General features: G+C 43.6%; 1 protein-coding gene across 4 annotated transcripts in view; it reads left to right on the forward strand.

Annotated features, from left to right (window-relative positions):
- ccdc24 (coiled-coil domain containing 24) overlaps window positions 1–22,500 on the forward strand; it is a 56,678-nt gene that overhangs the window by 28,841 nt on the left and 5,337 nt on the right. For 2 of the 4 annotated variants that reach the window (XM_079488693.1, XM_079488695.1), the window contains exons 3-6: window positions 8,280–8,437; window positions 14,222–14,335; window positions 14,466–14,567; window positions 20,111–20,165. In XM_079488693.1, coding sequence (XP_079344819.1) covers window positions 8,280–8,437; window positions 14,222–14,335; window positions 14,466–14,567; window positions 20,111–20,165 — 429 coding nt within the window. The remainder of the gene's footprint in view (window positions 1–8,279; window positions 8,438–14,221; window positions 14,336–14,465; window positions 14,568–20,110; window positions 20,166–22,500) is intronic. The other 2 variants (XR_013788382.1, XM_079488694.1) reach the window with 2 other exon arrangements.

Raw genomic sequence — 22,500 nt, forward strand, 5'->3', positions numbered from 1 at the left:
CTCTAATGCACAGTGGCTGGTTGTAGAGCCTGATTTATGCAATGAGTTGTTGTGCATTGTGTCTCGTGGCGAAAATAGCCGATCTATAAGCTCACGACGTGTCGCAGTGCGACGCGCAGTGAGCTTGTGCATCGGCTATTTTCTGCACGAGACGTCCACGTGCAACTAATTCTAAATCACTTTCAAGGCCCCCGGCCGGAAGGAAAGACTTACAGTAGGCTGAAGGCTTGTGAAGTCCAGAGAAAAGAAAAGCACAGAGGGCCTTATTATTCAGCTGTGACCACGACCAGCGCTGCTTCCTGCTCTTATTACAACTACACTGTGAAATACTCAGTATTAATAGAGCCTTTTACTATAGGTCTCTCTTTCTCTCTCAGTTACGAGATGCTCTCTCTCTTCTTCACTCTCTCTTTGTTCTGTTTGTCTCTCTGTCTCGGTCTGTCTGTCTATCTGTCAATTTAAATTCAAAGGAGCTTTATTGGCATGAGAAAACATACTTAACGTAGGCTACGTTTACAGGGACAATAAAAAAAACAATTTATCAAGTTGTAAAAACAATCTTAGAAACAATCTTGGAGACAATTAAATATGAAATGGATGCAATCTCTCTCTCTCTCTCTCTCTCTCTCTCTCTCTCTCTCTCTCTCTCTCTCTCTCTCTCTCTCTCTCTCTCTCTCTCTCTCAGTTACAGTAAGCTCTCTCCTTCACTTTCTATTATCTATTCTGCTCTGTCTCTTGCTTATTTTCTCTCTGAATTCAACTCTCTCCTCTCTATCATTCTGCTATCTTCCTCTTCAGTTCAGTCCACCCAACCAGCCCCCCCCCCCCCCCCCCTCCTCTCTCTCTCTCTCTCTCGGTTGCTGCTGCTCTGTCTCGGTGTCTCTCTGCCATGTGATGAATTCCTTCCCTCAGTGGTCACAGATGAGAGGTAACAGTAGATCTAGTACATCCCTCCTTCCATCAAGGTCTCCTTTGTCCGCCGTGCCACGGTCCCTTCAGAGGCAGCGATCGGCATGTTCTTTCAAGTCTCACAGGATACAGTTGGGTGCCACCGATATTGTCCCTTATCATTTGACCCATTTAGGCCTGACCTCAAAATTTAAAAAAATCCTTCTAAATCCTCCAGTTTTCTGAAATAAATATTTTCACGATTTTTCAAAAATAGCAGACCTACAAGCTCGTAGCGCGCCACTCGGTGGCGCGCTATGAGCTTGTAGATCTGCTATTTTTCAATAGCTAAATTATAACAATGTTTAAAACACCAAAAGGGGTTCCCGCCCAAAATGGGTTAACTGTCCTTTTGCGCAGATCACGCAAACCTCAGCAAAAAGAAAAGGACAATATCGATGGCCTCCAACTGTAAGTCTCTGTCTGTCCCCGTCTCCATGTCTCAGTCTCACTGCAGTACATGCCAGTTTCAGAGACGCTCTGTTACAGGCAAGAATGTCAGAAATGAACGCCCTTGCCAAGGGGGCGTTTACAATGTATTACAATATAATTCTGTAGCCCAGGTGCACTCAAACTTGTTCATTTAAAGGACTCGGAGTAGTATACAAAACTCTGAGAGTGTTCTCAGAGTTAAAGACCTCTAAGGGTCCATTTAGAACCCCCTCGAGGAACCCTGAGGGTCCCTGGACCCCACTTTGAGAGCTACTACTGTAGCCAAACAATATACAAAGAAATTATGTTTCACCTACATACTGTATGGCAGGGGTGCCCACACTTTTTGACTTGAGAGCTACTTTCAAAATGACCAGCTCAACAAGATCTACCCAATGAAAACATAATAATACCATTGCTGAAAATGGCTTTGGAATAGCGGCGCTGGCATTAAATTATAATCTACCGAGATTTGTGCACAGCAACACTCTTGAAAACAAAGTATTGCATTATGGGTTTGAGCTGACAGGCCCTTTTTTATGTCAGTCAATCAATCAAGTCAACAGATGCCAAAAAAATATATATTTAAATTAAATATTCTTTGTCATGTGATCTACCTGCACAGCCTTTGTGATCTACTGGTAGATCGCGATCTACCTTTTGGGCGGTCTCTGTCGCGTGGAAACCTCACATGTCCAAAACTGTTACTTTTCAGTAGCACATCTACAAGCTCAAAACGTGTGGCTTCGCACCATGTTTCAAGCTTGTGGATCTGCTACCTTTGATTTTTTTGTGTGTGAAGCTGTATAGTATGATCAAGTAGGACAATTAATTTACAAAAAACAAAAAAGTTAAAATATGGAGGAACACTAACTGGAATACTAATACTAACAACGATGTACTGTCACTGTCCCGCAGGCTCTGGCAAACATATGGTACAGGTATTTGCCAAATGACATGTGTAGTGTACAGTACCTTGTATAACTTCTTCACTGTGACCAAGTGCTCTGTCATCTGTGCGTACTTGTGGCACTGAGCCAGTTCTTTGTAATGTCTCATTTATACACCTCCGTACAATGGTGTCCCCCGCAGTGAAATTACTTGTGGGCTTGTAGATCTACTATTTTTGTTTTGTATGTTTGTTTTTTTTGTGGCTTTCGCCTTTTATTTTATATTTTTTATGGAGGGACAGACAGTAGGCTGACAGGAAATGGGTAGAGAGATGGGGGGGGAAGACATGCAGTAAAGGCCGTCGGGATCGGGAGTCGAACCCGCGGCACACTGCCAGACTGGATTACCAGCCAAGGTGCCTGGACCACTGAGCCATGGCCCAGGCCAGATCTACTATTCTTATTTTTTCCCATTTTGGGCGGGAACCCCTTTTGGTGTTTTAAACACTATGTTATAATTTAGCTATTGAAAAATAGCAGATCTACAAGCTCATAGCGTGCCACCGAGTGGCGCGCTATGAACTTGTAGGTCTGCTATTTTTGAAAAATCACTAAAATGTGCCTCAAATCTTTCAGAAAATTGTCATGATTTAGATTTTTTTTTAAAAATTTCGACGTCCGGTCTGAATGGGTTAAACGGGACACGTCATACGATGACATATAGATCAGGCTCAAGGGTCTATCCCCGCTCACTATGAGCTGCCTCCCTCTCCCTTCTTTGTTCCATGTGCTGCTGGCTCTCTGTCAGGCTGACCATGTGGTTTGAAGCTAGGTTCCATCCATTACTTATTATGGTAACATATTCCTGCTGAGTAGATTAGGTTAAAATGGGCTTTGGTGGGACATACTGTATGGCCAGGACTCCTTTCATTATGTCTTTCACATTGAGATTTTAAAACCACTTGTTGAACTTTCTTTCTTTCTTTCTTTCTTTCTTTCTTTCTTTCTTTCTTTCTTTCTGATATAATGCAGCTAAAAGCAGCCATGGCCACTTGCCCAAATGTGCCCAAAATGTGCTGACCTCATCACATTTGTCATGACGGCTATGGCTGTTTTTAGCCCAAGGAGTGCATTTTGTGCAAAACTAATGCTTGGAATGGATTCAGAATCATGAAAACCCCCTAGTTTGACATGTTACACGGTACTTAAAGCAAAAGGAAAGTTTGACATTTTTGCCTGCCATAGGATGTTAATGGTAGGGTCACAAGAAACCCCTATAAAAACAATTGCCCAATAGTGACAGCCGGCGAGCAAGTGAATATTTTAGGCCAATTAGAAAGACTATACCAAATGTCCCACCCCATAACCCCGGCTGCCTGACTACTGTGTAAGGTTGCTCACCCCATAACCCCGGCTGCCTGACTACTGTGTAAGGTTGCTCACCCCATAACCCCGGCTGCCTGACTACTGTGTAAGGTTGCTCACCCCATAACCCCGGCTGCCTGACTACTGTGTAAGGTTGCTCACCCCATAACCCCGGCTGCCTGACTACTGTGTAAGGTTGCTCGCCTCCATAACCCCGGCTGCCTGACTACTGTGTAAGGTTGCTCACCCCATAACCCCGGCTGCCTGACTACTGTGTAAGGTTGCTCACCCCATAACCCCGGCTGCCTGACTACTGTGTAAGGTTGCTCACCCCATAACCCCGGCTGCCTGACTACTGTGTAAGGTTGCTCACCCCATAACCCCGGCTGCCTGACTACTGTACTGTAAGGTTGCTCGCCTCCAGCTCCAAGTGCCTCACACAATGCCCAGCCTGCCTCTTGTACATCAGGGGTTCTCAACCCGTGGGTCGCGACCCCTCGGGGGGGTCGCCAAATTATTTTAGGGGGTCCCCAAATTATTTTCAAAGGCTAAATAGCAGACCTACAAGCTCGTAGCGCGCCACTCGGTGGCGCGCTATGAGCTTGTAGATCTGCTATTTTTCAATAGCTAAATTATAACAATGCTTAAAACACCAAAAGGGGTTCCCGCCCAAAATGGTTTAAGGTTATTGTAGCAGTCAATTTATATTGGGGGTCGGGAGGGGGCGGGGCGGGGGTCCCGAGACATTGCCAAAGCATTTCCGGGGGTCCCCGGCCAAAAACGTTGAGAACCCCTCTTGTACATGACCCACGTATAGGCCGATCATTAAAGTCCTACATTTCTATCATGTACCATTCGTAGCATTCTTGGGTGACGTGAGAACCCAAAAGCAACATAAATATTCACATAGATATTCTGAATAACTGATTAATATTCATGACAAAGACCTTCATGTAAATGAGATTCAATAGTTTTCACATACACTACGATGAATGAATATGAACACGGGTTAATTAAAGACAATTATACCACAGGTCGTTTCGAGGAAGCAATCTGATTGGTTGAAACAGCCTTCTAGCCGTGGGTTAAACCAGCACCATTCACCACCTAATCAAAACAAAGAATTCAGCTGCTCTGTTCTCCCAGAGCGCTAGCAAACTCGGTGGCTAGGCTAGCTAGTTTCTTGGGACATTTGTGGTCGTAGTGACTAGATCTGTCATTAAAAAAATATTTTTTTTCAGCGATTTTCTTAGTTTTAAGGGTAACTGTTGTATAATTGCAATATTACACTCGAGGGTGTGGTTTAACGTGATTATTGCCACTTCAGTGATGCTTGCGGAACTCAACTTCGTCTCGTTCCTCACTGCATCACTGTCGTGGCAATAATCACGTTAACCCACACCCTCTCGTGTAATATTGCTTAATTGTACTCCAATCTTCATCTAAAGATGACGAAAGATCCTTCTTTTAAAGAGTGCTGGCAGATGTAAACAACCCCTTGAAATAGAATAGTTCCTGGATGAGATCAGCAGTCAGGCCACTCGGATGCATTTGTACGTTCTCTGAGTTCAATTAAAACGGAGGACGTTACTGTGTGTAGGAGGAGGAACACGCATCTCGTTAGCCAGTGAGCCGTGAAGCCTGTAACATAAACACCATTAGTACACCAAGCAGAGGGTGAAGATGACCTTGTGTCTCTCCCTCTCCCTCTCTCTCTCTCTCTCTCTCTCTCTCTCTCTCTCTCTCTCTCTCTCTCTCTCTCTCTCTCTCTCTCTCTCTCTCTCTCTCAATTTTCAATTTCAGAAGGCTTTATTGGCATGATAAATAATAAATATGTTCTACATTGCCAAAGCATACATACAACAAAACAAAAGTCAACATTGTGCACACAGAGACAACTCTCTGCGCACACAGAGACAACAACAAACATCCCAACAATAATGAACAACAAGCAATACAGTAACAATGACAATAAATTAACAAACAGAAACATAACAGCAACTTAATGACCCAGTTCAGACAGATATACTGTTCTCTCTCTCTCACTCTCTCACTCTCTCTCTCTCTCTCTCTCTCTCTCTCTCTCTCTTTGAAATGTGGAGTATGTCTGTATGCACCCGTGTTTGTGTGTGATAGAAACTTTAAATGGCAAGTGGAAACAACGTTTGGGGGAACTGGGGATATAACACACACACACACACACACACACCACACACCACACGCACGCACGCACGCACGCACGCACGCACGCACGCACACACACACACACACAGTAGTTTCCTCCAGCAGCCTCCTTTGAAGTTCAGTGTTAGAGGTGAGAGCAGAGTTATGACTGGCAGCAAACAGATGGGGAGCTGTTCATGGTGTCCACCTCACTCTATAGAACCCCAACACACACACACACACACACACACACACACACACACACACACACACACACACACACACACACACACACACACACACACGTCTTTTTTTTTTACCACACTTTTGTACGTGTAGTACTTTACTTTTCTCCCCTCCATTGCCAGTGAGCCGTGATGTTATGGCGGGTGTTCTAGAGATAGTGTTTTAAACAGATGTATGCGGTGGGGTTTGTGCATACTCTGCAGGAACACTGATTGCAGATACCTTCTAGTCCATGGATTTCCCTGACACCATTCAGGCATTTTTCCAACTCTGTTTAAACGTGCGGACAGGCAAGATAGGCAATAACCTTTGAAACACTGTCCTCCGTAAAATTGTCTTTGTTGAAAAAGGGGTAAGCACAACATAATCAGAGGAAGGCACTAAAATAGAGATATGGCAAGGCAAAAAACTATAAGAACGTGCACCGCCTGCTGCACCGTCCTGTTGATGGCTGGCAGTCTGCTGATGGCCTCGTCCGCCTCCGCACTGCGCACACCCATGTTCTCATCAAACCCTGGGGGAAAAAAACAGTGGTCCGAAAGACAATTAGGAGCATATGAACAGCCATTTGCTCAGAGAGCTGGCGCCCGGGGAGCAATTAGGGGTTAAGGGTCTTACTCAGGGACACACATTGCTGGACTGGTCTGGAATCGTACTAGGGACAACCAGGGGCTCCCCAGAATAACTTTTTTTCCGTGATTTGTTTTCACTCAATGGTCGAGTCTGAGACATAACAACTAGAAGCTCGACCGGCTGCAAAACCTGTGGCCTGTAGAATGATGTTACAACAGCTGCACGTCGCTGTTTGACGTTGCGTAGAGTGGTCCTAATGGGCAAAAGAGGTGGCTGAAATTAGCCTGAATAATGTGTGTTATATTAACTGTACAATATGTGAAGACTTTTGAGGGCGGGATAATATGCCTGGACCCAAGGCAGAGTACTTATGAATAGTCTGTGGAAGTGTGGAGGCAAGTGGAGTGCTGGTAAGCTCGATCCTGGCAACCAGACACCATGTCGACCCTATTCTGATTCTGGTAGTGGGATATGTCCTGCTTCATAAAGGGAGAATCAGAATCAACTTTATTGACACATCACAGTTTTACGGTCACGGCCACACAGCCAACTCAAGGTACGGCCACGGAGCCGACTTGGGGACCCAACGCAGCTCCTCCAAGGAAAATAAACAAATTAACGGAGCTGAACGTGAATCCCCCCCACCGCCCACCCCTTTTTTTCCCTCACTGTATATGTTTCTTTTCCCTTTTTACCTCCTTTATGATGAATTCCTGTTCTGTCCTTTGTCTATATAGAAGTGTCTATTTGTACGTCTCTAAATGTTTTTGATGATTTGAACATGGTGGACCCTATTGGAAACAAGTGTAATGCTTAATTGGGTCGTCCACTCACAGTTAACAGCCTTTGTATTGAGTTTGTGCTTGAAATGTACTGTAATTCTGCAAACTGTTAATACATTTTTCAATCAATCAATCAAAACGTAGTAAGTAAAAAAGTGGGTGAAATTAGTTTTTGTGCATCATCAGCCGTGCTGTGCCAGATAGTCCTCATGCATGCAGCTACAGTGATTTAAAGTTAGATTGGCTCCAGTTAGCGTCACGTTGTTTTTGTTCCCCACATAATGCGAATCAATTAGTTAACCCATTTTGATCTGAGATCAGATTCTAAAAATGTCTTCTACATCCTGACAGTTTTCTGAAAAAGCTATGTTTCTATGTCAGTCGTTCTTCGATTTTTCAAAAATAGCAGACCTACAAGCTCATAGCTTGTAGATCTGCTATTTTTCAATAGCTAAAGCATATTGGGTTCCCGCCCAATCAGGCTCGCTACGAGTTAAATAGAAAATGGATGATTATTATACCAAAAGAAACAAAACAATTATACCAAACTAAACATTTTAAAATGGGGGAATCATTTTGGTCCAGAACCATCTGGTCGTTGGTTCTGGTCACGTGATGATGTAACGTTATTTCCGCTCCGACCGGATCACAAACCCGGAAATGGTATTGATCCCAGGCTAGTTAGTAACCAAATGAAACCTTACTTGCAGAGAGTGTACAAATGGAATCAAATGGTTCCATTTGTACACTCGTTCTTAGAATTACGGACTCATAAGGGCCCATTTGGAACCCCCCCCAAGGAACCCTGAGGGACCCTGGACCCCCACTTTGAGAACCACTGCCTTGACCAACCTCGATAGGTCTGTCGTTGATCCCACAGGCGGAGATGTGGCGAGAGATCTGGCGGGGGATGCAGCAGGCCGGTGACCGCGGACGGAAGCCTCCTCTGGCGGACCCCCCCGTGGTCAGAGAACTACTGAAGGCCGAGATCTGCATGTTACTGCAGGATGTGAGAGAGAGAGCTGCCAGGGAGGGGAGGTATGGAGTCTGGACACACGCACGCACGCACGCACGCACGCACGCACACACACACACACACACACACACACACACACACACACACACACACACACACACACACACACACACACACACGTACGGCTTGCACGTGCACAAACGCTTGCCTGTGCATGCATTCACATGCCGACACAATCACAATATGCATTGACCATTATTTCCCTGTTCATTGCTCCACTGCAGCCGATCTAAGTTCATTATGTAATAGGATTTAATCAATTTAATGAGTTCATCCACAATCAGAGTGGAAGCCAGCTGTAGAAATCCACACCATCGTGGAAACCCACCCACCCCCCTCCTCATCCCCACATCCATCTCTAAGATGGAAAGAATCTTTTCTCCATCTTTTTTTTTTTTCTTCTTCTGGTTTTGCCAAATCTGCTTATTATAAGTGACTCTGGGCTTGTTTTTCTGTAAAGTTGCTTGTAAATATTAGTGGTTGCAGTTTCTCTGGGCTTGATTCTAAAGTGTAGTTGCTTATTTGGGCTTCCTTCTAAACCAGTGGTTTTCCGGTCAAGCCAAATTAGGACCCCCAAATTAATTTGTATTTGGCCACACGGACCCCAATCTGAAAATATTCTGTGCCAAGGACGACCATACAAGATTTGTGTTGATAGAATTTCTAAATATTCCACTCAAAGATTTTTGGTAAATAACACTGTGACGCGTTGTGAGCTTGTGGATTGGCCATTTAATTTAGCTGCGGACCTTGTGTGTGTGACCATGTGGCCTAGTCACATCTTTTCAGTTTGTTTTCGTAAACCTGGACGCTTGTTTCTCTCACAAAATCTGGCAACACTGAAGAGGAGTCCAGACTTGGCCCCGCCGTTTGGGGCTGCCATTAAGAGACGAGATGCTGGGTCGCGACCTGGTCGCCACGCCCCGTGCGTCACCATCACCCCCCCAAAACAAAGAGGCTCATAAAAGGCTGTATAGTGCTCCCTGGTCAGTTACAAATGGGCAGCAAATTAGGGGAACAAAGATTTGGAGCCATAGACGTGTCACAAACCCGTCTGGAGAACTCTAGGCCAACAAGAACAATGATGGAACAAGAGAATACATTCACGCATTCCTCTGCAGGGTGCACCGTGAATCCTCCGTGTTTATTTAAGCATTTGTAACCGTGAGCGGCGACAGTCAATAACCCAGCTGCAATTCCTACCTTTTGTGTTCTACCTGGGATTCGAAACTGGGTCTACTGCTCTTCCAAGTAGGGATGGGCATTTGGACCTTTTTTTTTTGTAAACGTGTAACCTTTGGAATGTGTGGGGTTAACTGCGGTTCACCATCTATGACGTCATGTCAAAAAGTATAAAATGTAATAAATAAAATGTGTGGGCAGTTCAAATGGGGCCGAAAGGCTGTCTTGTAACATACATTAGGTTCAGTCAGGAACACTCACGTCAAAAGTAGATTTAAGTAACTTATTTATTTATTACAACAAGTGGAATACAGTTAAATGAATGGCTCCACTCTTAAGATGCTCCCTGAATTATGCTGACAACTGTGACTCCTCTGCCGTGCGTGAACTAAAGTGATGCTTCAGTCTATATCTCATTCTATATTCTCTTCAATTTTTTTTTAATTAAGAATAGTAATATATTGTATGAGAAACAATTAGATTATATTTAAGTGATTCATTCCATTGCTGTGAGCTTGTAGATCGGCTGTTTTTGAATAGTCAAAGTATGGTTAAAGTGGTTAAAGGGGTTGTGATGCTATATTAATACATTTAGCTGGGGACCCCCTGGAACCAAAGTGGGGTCCCCAGACGCCGCTTTAAGAAACGATGCTCTAAACATCACTGTTGCTTATAAAGTCCTTGAAACGCGAGTTAGTTGGTGACGTGCAGGAGTGTTTTTGTCTCTTAACCAGAACAGACGTGGATGTGCGTAATAATGGTTGTGTGTGGCTGTGTGCGCACGCCGCATGTGTATGTATGCTTGTATATGACGTGCTAGAAGATGCTATCCCGGCAACCGGCTGGCTTCTTCCAGGAATGTTGCCCCTTTCACATTTCACCGCTTTTGTTCCTGCTTCAAAACAATACAAAAGAAAAAGGAAAAGCTCAATTCAAGATTTATTATTCTAATTTACGTGAATGAACCATTCATTGTTGGGCTGATTTGCTGACTTCCTGTCTTTGACATGTACGCCACAGTTCTGAAATGCCACAATTGTGTTGTGGCTTTCCAGCTAATAATTAGCTGTTTATGCTAAACACTTTAAATGAGGTTTACTAGTAAATGGACACATGGAGAGTTTGGCAAAGGCACTTATGCCGTTTCAAACGGCATATTGTTTGTATACCGGTACGTATGTAATGTTATGTTTATGTGTTGCTGTATTTTCTGTCGTGTTCTACCGGCCATGGTTGGCTAATAAAGTATAATTTAATATAACACCAGTAAGACGCCTTAAGGGCGAGAAGCGAACCTCCCCAAAAGGTTGAGGTCGCGTGCACGCACCAGCCTGGGTCACGGCAGACTGCTGGGCTGGCGCTTTGTCATGGGGGGTCAGATCAAAATATCGAATTAATTCTGTACTGGCCATATATGGAGCGTGTCTTGAGTGTACAGGGTTTGATGAGGTCAGATCAACATATGGAATGTCAGAACAGATCTAAGGGTGGCAGCGGGGGCAGTGTCTTGAGCTAGTGTACAGGGTTTGATGAGGACCCACCGGCCCAGGTGGGTCTTAATGTTCGGACCTGTTGAATAGGCATCAGGTATCAGTCAAAAGGGAGACATCGAAGAGGAAGGATCAACATATGGAATGTCAGAATAGGTCAGCTCCATATACAGTGGGCGGCTGTGGCTCAGGAGGTAGAGCAGGTTGTCCAATGATCCATGGGTCGGCGGTTCGAATCCCGGCTCCTCCTGTCTACATGTCGAAGTGTCCTTGGGCAAGACACTGAACCCCAAATTGCTCCCGATGTGCTGGTTGGTACCTTGCATGGCTTCCGCTGCAATCGGTGTATGCATGTGTGTGTGAATGGGTGAATGTAATGCACAATCTATGTAAAGCGCCTTGGATAAAGGCTATATAAATGCACCATTTACCATTTACAGTATGGAGATCTAAGGGTTTGAGGTCAGATGTAGAGTTGCTGGCCAGCTCCATATATGCAATGATGATCCATGTATGGCTATCCAAGGTTTGATGAGGTCAGTAGTACAATACTCAAATAATTGTACTGAGTGGAAACTCAGCTTATTGTCCCTGACCTGACAGCAACAGACAAACAGCAGACACAAACAGTATCAGTGCTTCACAAATGACTGCCAGCTAGCAGCAAAACCACTTTCCATCTTTTAAGGTGCGTGCGTGCGTGCGTGCGTGCGTGCGTGCGTGCGTGCGTGCGTGCGTGCGTGCGTGTGTGTGCTCAACTGTAGCCTCGGAAACCCAGACATTTTTATAACTCAACTGTAAACGAATGCGAATGGCTTTCAGGGACAAACTGATCACATTTCCTCTTCCATATCGTTCCACGGTTCCAGCATCCGGTTTCTCTCTCTCCCCTCTCTCTCTCTCTTTCAGACATGTCAGAAAGTGTGTGTGTGTGTGTGTGCGCAATCATTATTAATCTCATTCATTCAGACAAGCATAAGCATGATAAAGGCCTGGGAGGACTACATGTCGTGCTAATATGGAAACTGTCTTTGAATAACTAAACAGTGTTACGGCCGGGCTACTCCACAGGAGTCCGCAACGGCACAGTGTCTGCCACTATAATCAATGGAACCCAACTACACCGGTGTGCAGGTTGTGCTCCGCGCGTGAATCTCTTTTTTTTTACGAAAGTGCTCTATTTTTTCGTGTGTCCGGCGTCCGCAGGGGTTATGCAGCCCCTCGCCTTCAGAGGAAAAAAACAGTAAATACGGAACTCCCCGTGGAATGGACAAATTGTCGGTGCAGCCACCTAGCTGCTTCCGTCTCCAGTGTAGCCACCTAGCTGCTTCCGTCTCCAGTGTAGCCACCTAGCTGCTTCCGTCTCCAGTGTAGCCACCTAGCTGCTTCCGTCTCCAGTGTAGCCACCTAGCTGCTTCCGTCTCCAGTGTAGCCCGGCTCTTAGAGTGTTAGTTTGTCTATGAAAGGGTAAAGAATGTATCCATAAGGGCCACTTTTTACACTTTCAGGATTCATCTATCAAGATCTTTCTATCCAGTGCGCCACTTTAGTATTTGTACAAGCATTCCCGACACATGTCCATTTTAAGTGTGGGTGGGTGCTTGCGTGTGTGCAAGCGTGCACGTGCGCGCGTGTGTGTACATGTGTGGGGTGCCAGTGTGGTCATTCGGACCACCCCCTCTTCTTCTCCACCTGTGTGGTCTTTGACCCCCCACCATTGAACACACACACCCATAAACGTACACGCTCCCACACTCACACTTTGCTTTATTGTGTGTGTGAGTGATCTGTTAGCAGCCAACAAAGAGAGGTCTGTAAAGACCAAAGGGAGACAGTGCTGTGCCAGAACCTGTGAAATTGCCACTGTTTACTTTAAAAACCCAGTTTTCCAGTATAGGGCAGGGATCCGAACCGGAGTTGGACCGGATCCAACATTGAAGAACAGGAATCGGTTCCATCACATTTGGAACCAGGTTTATCACACTGTCAGAGCTGGTATTTGTGGACTTCACGTCTGCTATTGCAATTGCAATAAGGCGGCTGTGGCTCAGGAGGTAGAGCAGCTCGACCAATGATCCGTGGGTCGGCGGTTTGAATACCAGCAAGGTTCCCAGTTCGAACCCTGGCTCCCAGCCTCCCCCAGAGTTAGTGTCGAAGTGTCCTTGAGCAAGACTCTGAACCCCTAATTGCTCCCGGTGTGCAGGTTGGTGCCTTGCATGGTTTCCTCCGGCATCGGTGTGTGAATGTAATGCACAATCTCTGTAAAGCGCCTTGGCATAAAGGCGCTATATAAATGCACCATTTACCTCTGAGAACCACTACAACAATGTATATGGAATACTGTATGTAAGATTGAATCTGTGTTTATACAAAATTTCAATGAAGGACAACATCTAATAGATATTTTTAAAGATAATAGTATTCATTAAAGGGAACCGTTAAGGAATTGGACCGCTAAGAGGGAATGGTTAAGGTACTGTATGTGCACAGCAGCTTGACACAACAGAATGACTGTCATTGCATTTAAGGGCTTAACAAAGAGCCCTTGACCTTTAATGCCTAGTTTAATTATAGTATAGAGTAAACTGTTTCATACTTAATAATAATAATAGCAGAGGAATTGTAATCAATCAATCCAGTTAAGACTAAATGAGTGTCATTAAGTCCATATTTTCCAAGCCTGTAGGCTGATTGAGAGATCTGCTGAAGAGTGTTGAACTAGAACATTTAAATTCTCTAGTGGCATTAAGTGTGTGCATGTGTTGTGCGTGTGTGTGCGTGCGTGTGTGTGTGTGTGTGTTACCACAGGCTATACTCATTTGGCTTGGAGCAACTCTGAGCTGATTACCCATAAAAAACAATGTAGTCACTGTTTCCGTCCCTGTTAGCATACACGTGTGTGTGTGTGTCCACGCACGCGCGCGTGCAAGCACGTGCGTGCGTAGTGCGTACACACACACACACACACACACACACACACACACACACACACACACACACACACACACACACACAATTAATTTCACCAACTTCTATCAGTGTATCATCAAACCTCAAGTGTGCTGTCTGTCTGTCTGTATGTCTCTCTCTCTCCCTCTCCCTCCTCTTCCTTAGGGATGATGAAGAGGTCTTGTTACAGTATAAAGCAGACGTGGTGAACTATGCCCTGAGTCGCCCTACCAGCCACAGTGACTCATATACATGCAGAAGCCCTACTACAGACCCCAGGTCAGTAACACCACTCTATGCTCTCTTTAGAACTATAGGGAACAGGGGGAAGCCATCTCGTATTATCTGAACTTCACCCAACTGTCTAATTCGACATGACTTAAATGTGAATCTCCTCTCCTCTCCTCAGACCCAGCTCTCATTGCTCAGTTGGGTCCAGTCATGATGACATCGAGGCTGTGAGAGACAAGCTGAATGTCACTGACATAGACCAAGTGGTGGCACACCTCAAGTGAGTACCAGGAAGCATCTTGAGACATGACCAGGACACTGTACAAAAACAAAGAATACCCATGCATCACATGACCAGGACACTACAAACACAAAGAATACCCATGCATCACATGACCAGGACACTACAAACACAAAGAATACTCATGCATCACATGACCAGGACACTACAAACACAAAGAATACTCATGCATCACATGACCAGGACACTACAAACACAAAGAATACTCATGCATCACATGACCAGGACACTACAAACACAAAGAATACTCATGCATCACATGACCAGGACACTACAAACACAAAGAATACTCATGCATCACATGACCAGGACACTACAAACACAAAGAATACTCATGCATCACGTGACCAGAACACTATAAACACAAAGAATACCCATGCATCACATGACCAGGACACTACAAACACAAAGAATACTCATGCATCACATGACCAGGACACTGTACAAACACAAAGAATACCCATGCATCACATGACCAGGACACTGTACAAACACAAAGAATACTCATGCATCACATGACCAGGACACTGTACAAACACAAAGAATACCCATGCATCACATGACCAGGACACTGTACAAACACAAAGAATACTCATGCATCACATGACCAGGACACTGTACAAACACAAAGAATACCCATGCATCACATGACCAGGACACTGTACAAACACAAAGAATACCCATGCATCACATGACCAGGACACTACAAACACAAAGAATACTCATGCATCACATGACCAGGACACTGTACAAACACAAAGAATACCCATGCATCACATGACCAGGACACTGTACAAACACAAAGAATACCCATGCATCACATGACCAGGACACTGTACAAACACAAAGAATGCCCATGCATCACATGACCAGGACACTGTACAAACACAAAGAATACCCATGCATCACATGACCAGGACACTGTACAAACACAAAGAATACTCATGCATCACATGACCAGGACACTACAAACACAAAGAATACTCATGCATCACATGACCAGGACACTACAAACACAAAGAATACCCATGCATCACATGACCAGGACACTGTACAAACACAAAGAATACCCATGCATCACATGACCAGAACACTACAAACACAAAGAATACTCATGCATCACATGACCAGGACACTACAAACACAAAGAATACCCATGCATCACATGACCAGGACACTGTACAAACACAAAGAATACCCATGCATCACATGACCAGAACACTACAAACACAAAGAATACTCATGCATCACATGACCAGGACACTACAAACACAAAGAATACCCATGCATCACATGACCAGAACACTACAAACACAAAGAATACTCATGCATCACATGACCAGGACACTACAAACACAAAGAATACTCATGCATCACATGACCAGGACACTGTACAAACACAAAGAATACCCATGCATCACATGACCAGGACACTGTACACCTTCTGAGGTGAAATACACGACGGACAACTCACGTAAATATGTTATACCAGTATTTCCCAACACTGCAGCCTCACTCCCAATCTTCCCATTTGTATGGGTCAGAACTCAAAAGTAAATATCACTTTTGTTGTTTACCTTTCGATTTGTTTTTTTGTTTTGTTTTTTTTGCAAATTTAAATAATAAATTAAACATTTTCAGAAGTTAACATTTATTTCAAACATTTTTCAACAGATGTAATGAAAATGGTTACAACGCAACACATTAGCTTGTAGATCTTGGCTTTTCTGACAATAATTGTTGCCACTTTTTGTCTATTTCCACTAGTTTGAGTCCCGGGGAGACTACAATGTTTGGGAGCCAGTGATTTATACTGTATCAAAGGTGTACACAGTCCCATCTCGAAAGCATAACAGAAATATAAGGAGCTGTACAGTAGATGTATTAATATGGTGTGCTATGGCTCAATACTTCTGTTATTACTTTGGAAAACCAATTTTAAAATATGTGTTGTGTAAGAGTAATATCTAAACAAGCAATATCTTAGTTTGTGTTCCCTCCTGACACTCCACAAATTGGAGAATTGTGTAAAACAAATGTGTTGCCATGCACAGAGACAATCATGCACAAACAACAGGTGCGAGATATTTGCAAGCTAGGCGTATTTCAACCTTGCCCAGGGACTTGGCTAGCTTTTGTACTTCTCTGAAACAAATTCCAGCATGCTGTGCTGACTGGAAACCTTCATTATGATATTTTTGAGACTCCGAGCCAGATCTACATACATAGATGTACCAAAGCCCTTTGGGTGCATTGGGCGTCCAGAAAGTAACGCTTGTTATTTTGCAAACAAAGTGCACCAGCCTAACAACGCAGTTATGTCCAAAACTGTTACTTTTCAGGATTCAAATTCAAAAACGGCAAATATAGCAGATCTACCGGTACAAGCTCAAAACACGTCACTTCGCACTGCATTTTCAGCTTGTGGATCTGCTACTGTGTTTTTGACACTTTTGTGTGATGTTGTTAGTATGATCAACCTGATCATACTACATACTTGATCGGATCGAGTAGGGCGGTAAAACACAAAAAGTTAAAGGAGCATTCAGTGATTTGAGTGATTTGGAAAACCACCCAGTCCGCCCCGGTAACAAAATGTGCACATGCACGCTCTACAGTGGGGGGAAGTGCAACAGGCCAACAGCATGTGCACCAAGGCCCGCCCCCACTCGATCATGATTGGAGGAAGGCCCCTCTCATCCTGATTGGATGAAGGCTTTGCCACCCGCCACCAAAACTGAAACTAGGGTTTTTTGACCCCAGGGGCTCACTGGGAACAGGGAGGAACTCCTTATATGGTCAGCACACTCTATAGTAGGGAGGATTATCCAGAAAAAAAGAAAAAATAAGTGATATTTAGATTAAGTCAAATCACTGAATATACCTTTAAAATATGGAGATAAGAGCTTTCTGCCCGACGACATAACTACATACTATAGAGGTCTACACCTCGAATAGCATGTCTGTCTTCTCTGTCCAAAATGAATGCGCTAGTAACAAACATATTTAGCTATTTTTCAAAATTTGAATCCTGAAAAGTAACACTTTTGGACATATGAGGTTTCCACCCGACAGAGACAATGTAGGCCTACTTTGTTGACCGATGCCCCGGGTCCTACCCCTCTATACCTCTAGACCGATGCCCCGGGTCCTACCCCTCTATACCTCTATACCGATGCCCCGGGTCCTACCCCTCTATACCTCTATACCGATGCCCCGGGTCCTACCCCTCTACCCCTCTATACCTCTATACCGATGCCCCAGGTCCTACCCCTCTATACCTCAAATCTCTTAAAAAAGCCGATCTAAAAGCTTGCTACACGGCAAGGCGGCAGTGACTCAGTAGAGTGGCTATACTTACAGTAGGAATCAGAATGTTCCACGATCAGCGGCTCCTCCTGGGTTAGTAATTGCGAACGCAGTGATTGCGAACGCAGTGAGCATTTACTATGAGACCCAGCAGATCATGTCTGTCTGTGTGTGTGTCTGTCACGCTGTAACACCACCCGCCCACCACCAGAGGGCGCAGCTGTATCACACACAAAAACACACACACACATGCACGCACACACACACACACACACACACGCACGCACACACACACACACACACAAAAAACTTAACTTAAAAAAAAACTTAACTTAAAAAAAAAACTTAAAAAGGAAAAACTTTAAAAGGAAAAACTTGAAAAAAACTTAACTTAAAAAAAAACTTAAAGGAAAAACTTTAAAAGGAAAAACTTAAAAAAAACTTAACTTAATTTTTTTTTAAAAAACACAAAAAAAAGAGATTACGTAATTTATTCTAATTGTTGTTTTTGCAATTTACGAGCTGCGTTCGCTTCCCGCGTTCGCGCGTCTTACTTGTAGTATCAAAGTGAGCAAGACACTGAACCCCTGTAGCTGCTCCCGCTGAGCAGGTTAATTGGTGCCTTGCATGCATGCATGGTTCTCTTTCTGCTATTCACACTCTGAATGTGCGTGTGAATGGGGGACTGTAATGTACAATGTGAATCGCTCTGGATAAAGGCACTATATAATTGCACCAGGCAGTTACTGTTTAATGCGTAACTCACAACGCAGTGCTTTGTGAGCATGTAGATCGGCTATTTCTACCGAATATTCATGTATTTTTGCCAAATGTTTGTAGAATGGGTACAGTTAAAACGAAAGTAAAGGTCAATACAAAATCTGCTACGATGATAAAACCAGAAAACGCACTAAGACTTGTTTGCATCAGGGTCATCCATTTTCCATTCATCAGAACATTTAAAGACATACAAATATACACTTATATGAAAGAAAAAATGGAAATCATCATATATATATATATATATATATATATATATATATATATATATATATACAGTTAAATACAGAAAAAAGGGGGGATAAACGTGTACAGTGTGGAAAGATTGGGAGGGGGGGACTTTCGAATTGCAGTTTCGAATTACAGCCGCCCGTTGAGAGCGGTTTTGAAGGAGTCTAGGGATTCACATTTCTTAATGGCTGTTCGTAGGGCATTCCACGTTTTTTAGTGGCATAGGAGCAAAATTAATTTAACCCTTTTGTTTGAGCCGAATCTGGTTTGAACGTGCTTTGTTGAACTCCTTCTGGTGTACACGTTGTGAGCTTTGTAGATCGGAACATTGGGAAAGCATGGTCAAGGAAAGTGGTTTATGTATGAGAGGGAGAAGACAGGGAATGATGGCAGATGTACCAGATGTCCATTGTTACTGTTAAAACATTCCACTGGCTTTCATGTTGTGTTATTTTCTACTAAGAGGGAACCTTAAAGGACAACTTTAGTTTTTTTCAACCAAGGTTCATGTTTTAGGATGTTATTAGAGAAACTAAAAGATGAGTGTTATATTTTTTTCATTTGCTGCTTTCTTTAGTTTTAGGGATTTTAGCTGTTTTTGACAGGGGGGTGGGGGCATTCGAGCATGGGGCTAAATATGTATTTTTTTAAAACATTTTATAGTGATTTCTCTTTTCATTATTTACTATAGTCCTAATAAACCCCAGGAAATTTCATCTGACCACAAAAGATCACGAGATCTACTGAATGTAGATCCCAAATAGCCGAAGCTCACATCACGAAAATCATGAAACTCAGGTCTGTTTGACTGAGAACAGAGGGTCTAAGTGGTTAACCTGCTGCCTAAATGGCTGGCAACCAAACTGCCAACAGCTATATTACAAAACTGCCAGAGCTTTTGGAAGAGGTAACAGTGCATGCCTGGTGTGCGTGTGTGCGGGTGTGTTATAGCTGTCAAATACACAGTTTCCATTTGAAGATATATTTTGGTTGTTGTTTCTTGTTGGCACATTACGCGTTGTTAAATGGAAACAACTGGAGCACAGATGATAAACCCCCACTGCTGTCACTCTCTCCCCTGTCTGTCTGTCTGTCTGTCTGTCTGTCTGTCTGTCTGTCTGTCTGTCTGTCTGTCTGTCTGTCTGTCTGTCTGTCTGTCTGTCTGTCTGTCTGTCTGTCTGTCTGTCTGTCTGTCTCTCCAGGTGTGTGTTAACCGAGGAGTGTGAGTCTCTGAGGAGTGAGGTGACGTACCTACAGGTGAGGACATTAAGAACTATTAACTAACATGATCATCTTCACCTGTCTATGTGCTTTACAGCTCATCAACCGTTTGATCAGAACCACAAGGAACGTAAGCTCTGCAGAACCTTTATCATTCTACCCAGAGTTGTGTATAAGTACAGCAGTGGTTCTCAACGTTAGAGTATATATTAATAGAGACTGCACCGGATTTCTCCTCCCATCCACTTGCATGAAGTTGCTCAAAAGCGCATGAGGCGATTTCACTCCTCCTTCCGGGTAGGAACAGAGTGCATTCTGGGATGGATTGGACCAAATCGTGAACGCGCTGGCCGTTGACTATTATTGCACGCGTTCACGTATGAAACAGCGTTCACGTGTCATTGCCCCAATAACATGAACGTGCGCAATGATAGTCAACGGACCAGCGCTGGCTCGAGCTGCAATACCAAATTCGGCCACTATGTCCATTTTGCCTCAGGGTTTCCTAAGGGTGCCGTCTCTATTAATATACTCTAAGTTCTCAACCTGTGATTTTTGAGGGGTGGATGACCGTGAAGTGACAATTTAAGGACACTAAGTAAAGAAAAAGAAGAACATTACTGCATCAAAAGTAACGTGCAAACTATACTATCCAAACTGGTCAAACATTGTCAAAAAAGGTTAGGATTAGAAGTGGAAAGTGAAACGTGAAAATAGCTATTTTCACAAAATGTATCTGTGTAGAACCCAGTCAAACAAAATTGAAAGACTCAACTCCTAGATTCCAAGTGCTTATCAGGGTGGGGGGCGTCCCCAGTTCAAATATCATTATCTTGGGGGGTCCCCAGTTCAAATACCCTCCAAAAAAGTACCCTTCAGAGCAGAAGATTTGTGTTAAAACAAATTAAACATTATTCAAAATCGTCGTCATATTTCATGTTTTTTTTTTTTTTTTATAATGTCAGTGTTGTTGACAGTGTGCCACAAAATAGCTAATCCACAAGCTCACAATGCGACGTGTTGTTGTGAGTTTGGAGATATTTCCAAATTAGCTATTTTTATCTCATTTGGAAACGATTTGAAAATCAATATATCAGATTTCCAGCTATAATGAAATTCCCCCAAAATTGGGGAAACTGGTTGAAAGTAGTTAAGTCTGTGGGTTTTCGTAATAACAATGAAACGTATTAACAAGAGCTTGTGACTAAATGATAACTACATTGGGTCCATTGGAACACGGGTTGTTTTTTCCATTGCCTATGTCCAAATATGTTTTTCATTTTTTTTGTACAAAAAATGTGTAATCTTCTACGATTAAACCACTTTAGCCCTAGTGTGCATATTTTGGGCATGTCGCCCAAACTGGCCATATTTGAATCCTACTTTAGACTCCTTCAGAGACCCTGAAATGGCCCCTTTTTACACGCACACACACAAGGGGACGCCTACTTACGTACGTACTTATTTACTCATGCACATACACACGTGCACGCTCAGTTTACTTATACTTACTTACTTATGTATGCGTGTGTTGACATACACAAACACTCAGCGAGCCTGCAAGGGCTCCGCCTAAGCCCCCCCCCCCCCCCCCCCCCCCTGCCCGCGTCCCCCTGTCTAGCCAAGAGCTTTGCTGTGCTGAGTATAATCGATCTGCCTTCAATCATTGCAGCTACTTAACACACACACACACACACACACACACACACACACACACACACACACACACACACACACACACACACACTATAGAGACATACACGGCTTGGTCAATCTAGTTATGTGCTGGCATAGAGAAAGAGAGACAGATGTCAATTCTTATACTTTCCTGCAGACCAGATGAGAAAGTGTGCGTGTATGTACTGTAACTACAAGGCATCTCAGTTGTTCCAGTAGTTTGAATTAATTTGTTGCCACTGTGAATTTAACACATGCATATCAGGATGTTGATACTGTCACGTGGAAACTTTGTATGTCCAAAACCGTTCCTTTTTTATCATCACTTTTCTACAAGCTCACAACAGGTGGGTTGCAAACTTTCAGGGGAGAGTAACCACTTATCAACTTAGTTTATAGAGCGTCACAGTCCCGCCCCCTACCAGGGCCCAGGAAATGATTCTCCGTTCATTTTCCTCATAGACATTTCAAGAAGTATTTAAAGGCGTTTACGCCGCGGACAAAGCCAACTCTTGTCGTGAGGCAGGTTACAACACTTTTTTTTATTGTTTTTCTTCTTTGTAATTATTTGTTTGGTCCAAAATATTGTGTTTATTGTCATGAGTTGTCACGACTCGAGTTGGCTTTGTCCGCGGCGTAACCGTCTTTAAATAAATATTTTTTGAAATGTCTATGGGAAAAATGCATTGGGAAT

This window comes from Electrona antarctica, assembly GCF_951216825.1.
Source record: "Electrona antarctica genome assembly, chromosome: 19".
Taxonomy (NCBI): Eukaryota; Metazoa; Chordata; class Actinopteri; order Myctophiformes; family Myctophidae; genus Electrona; species Electrona antarctica.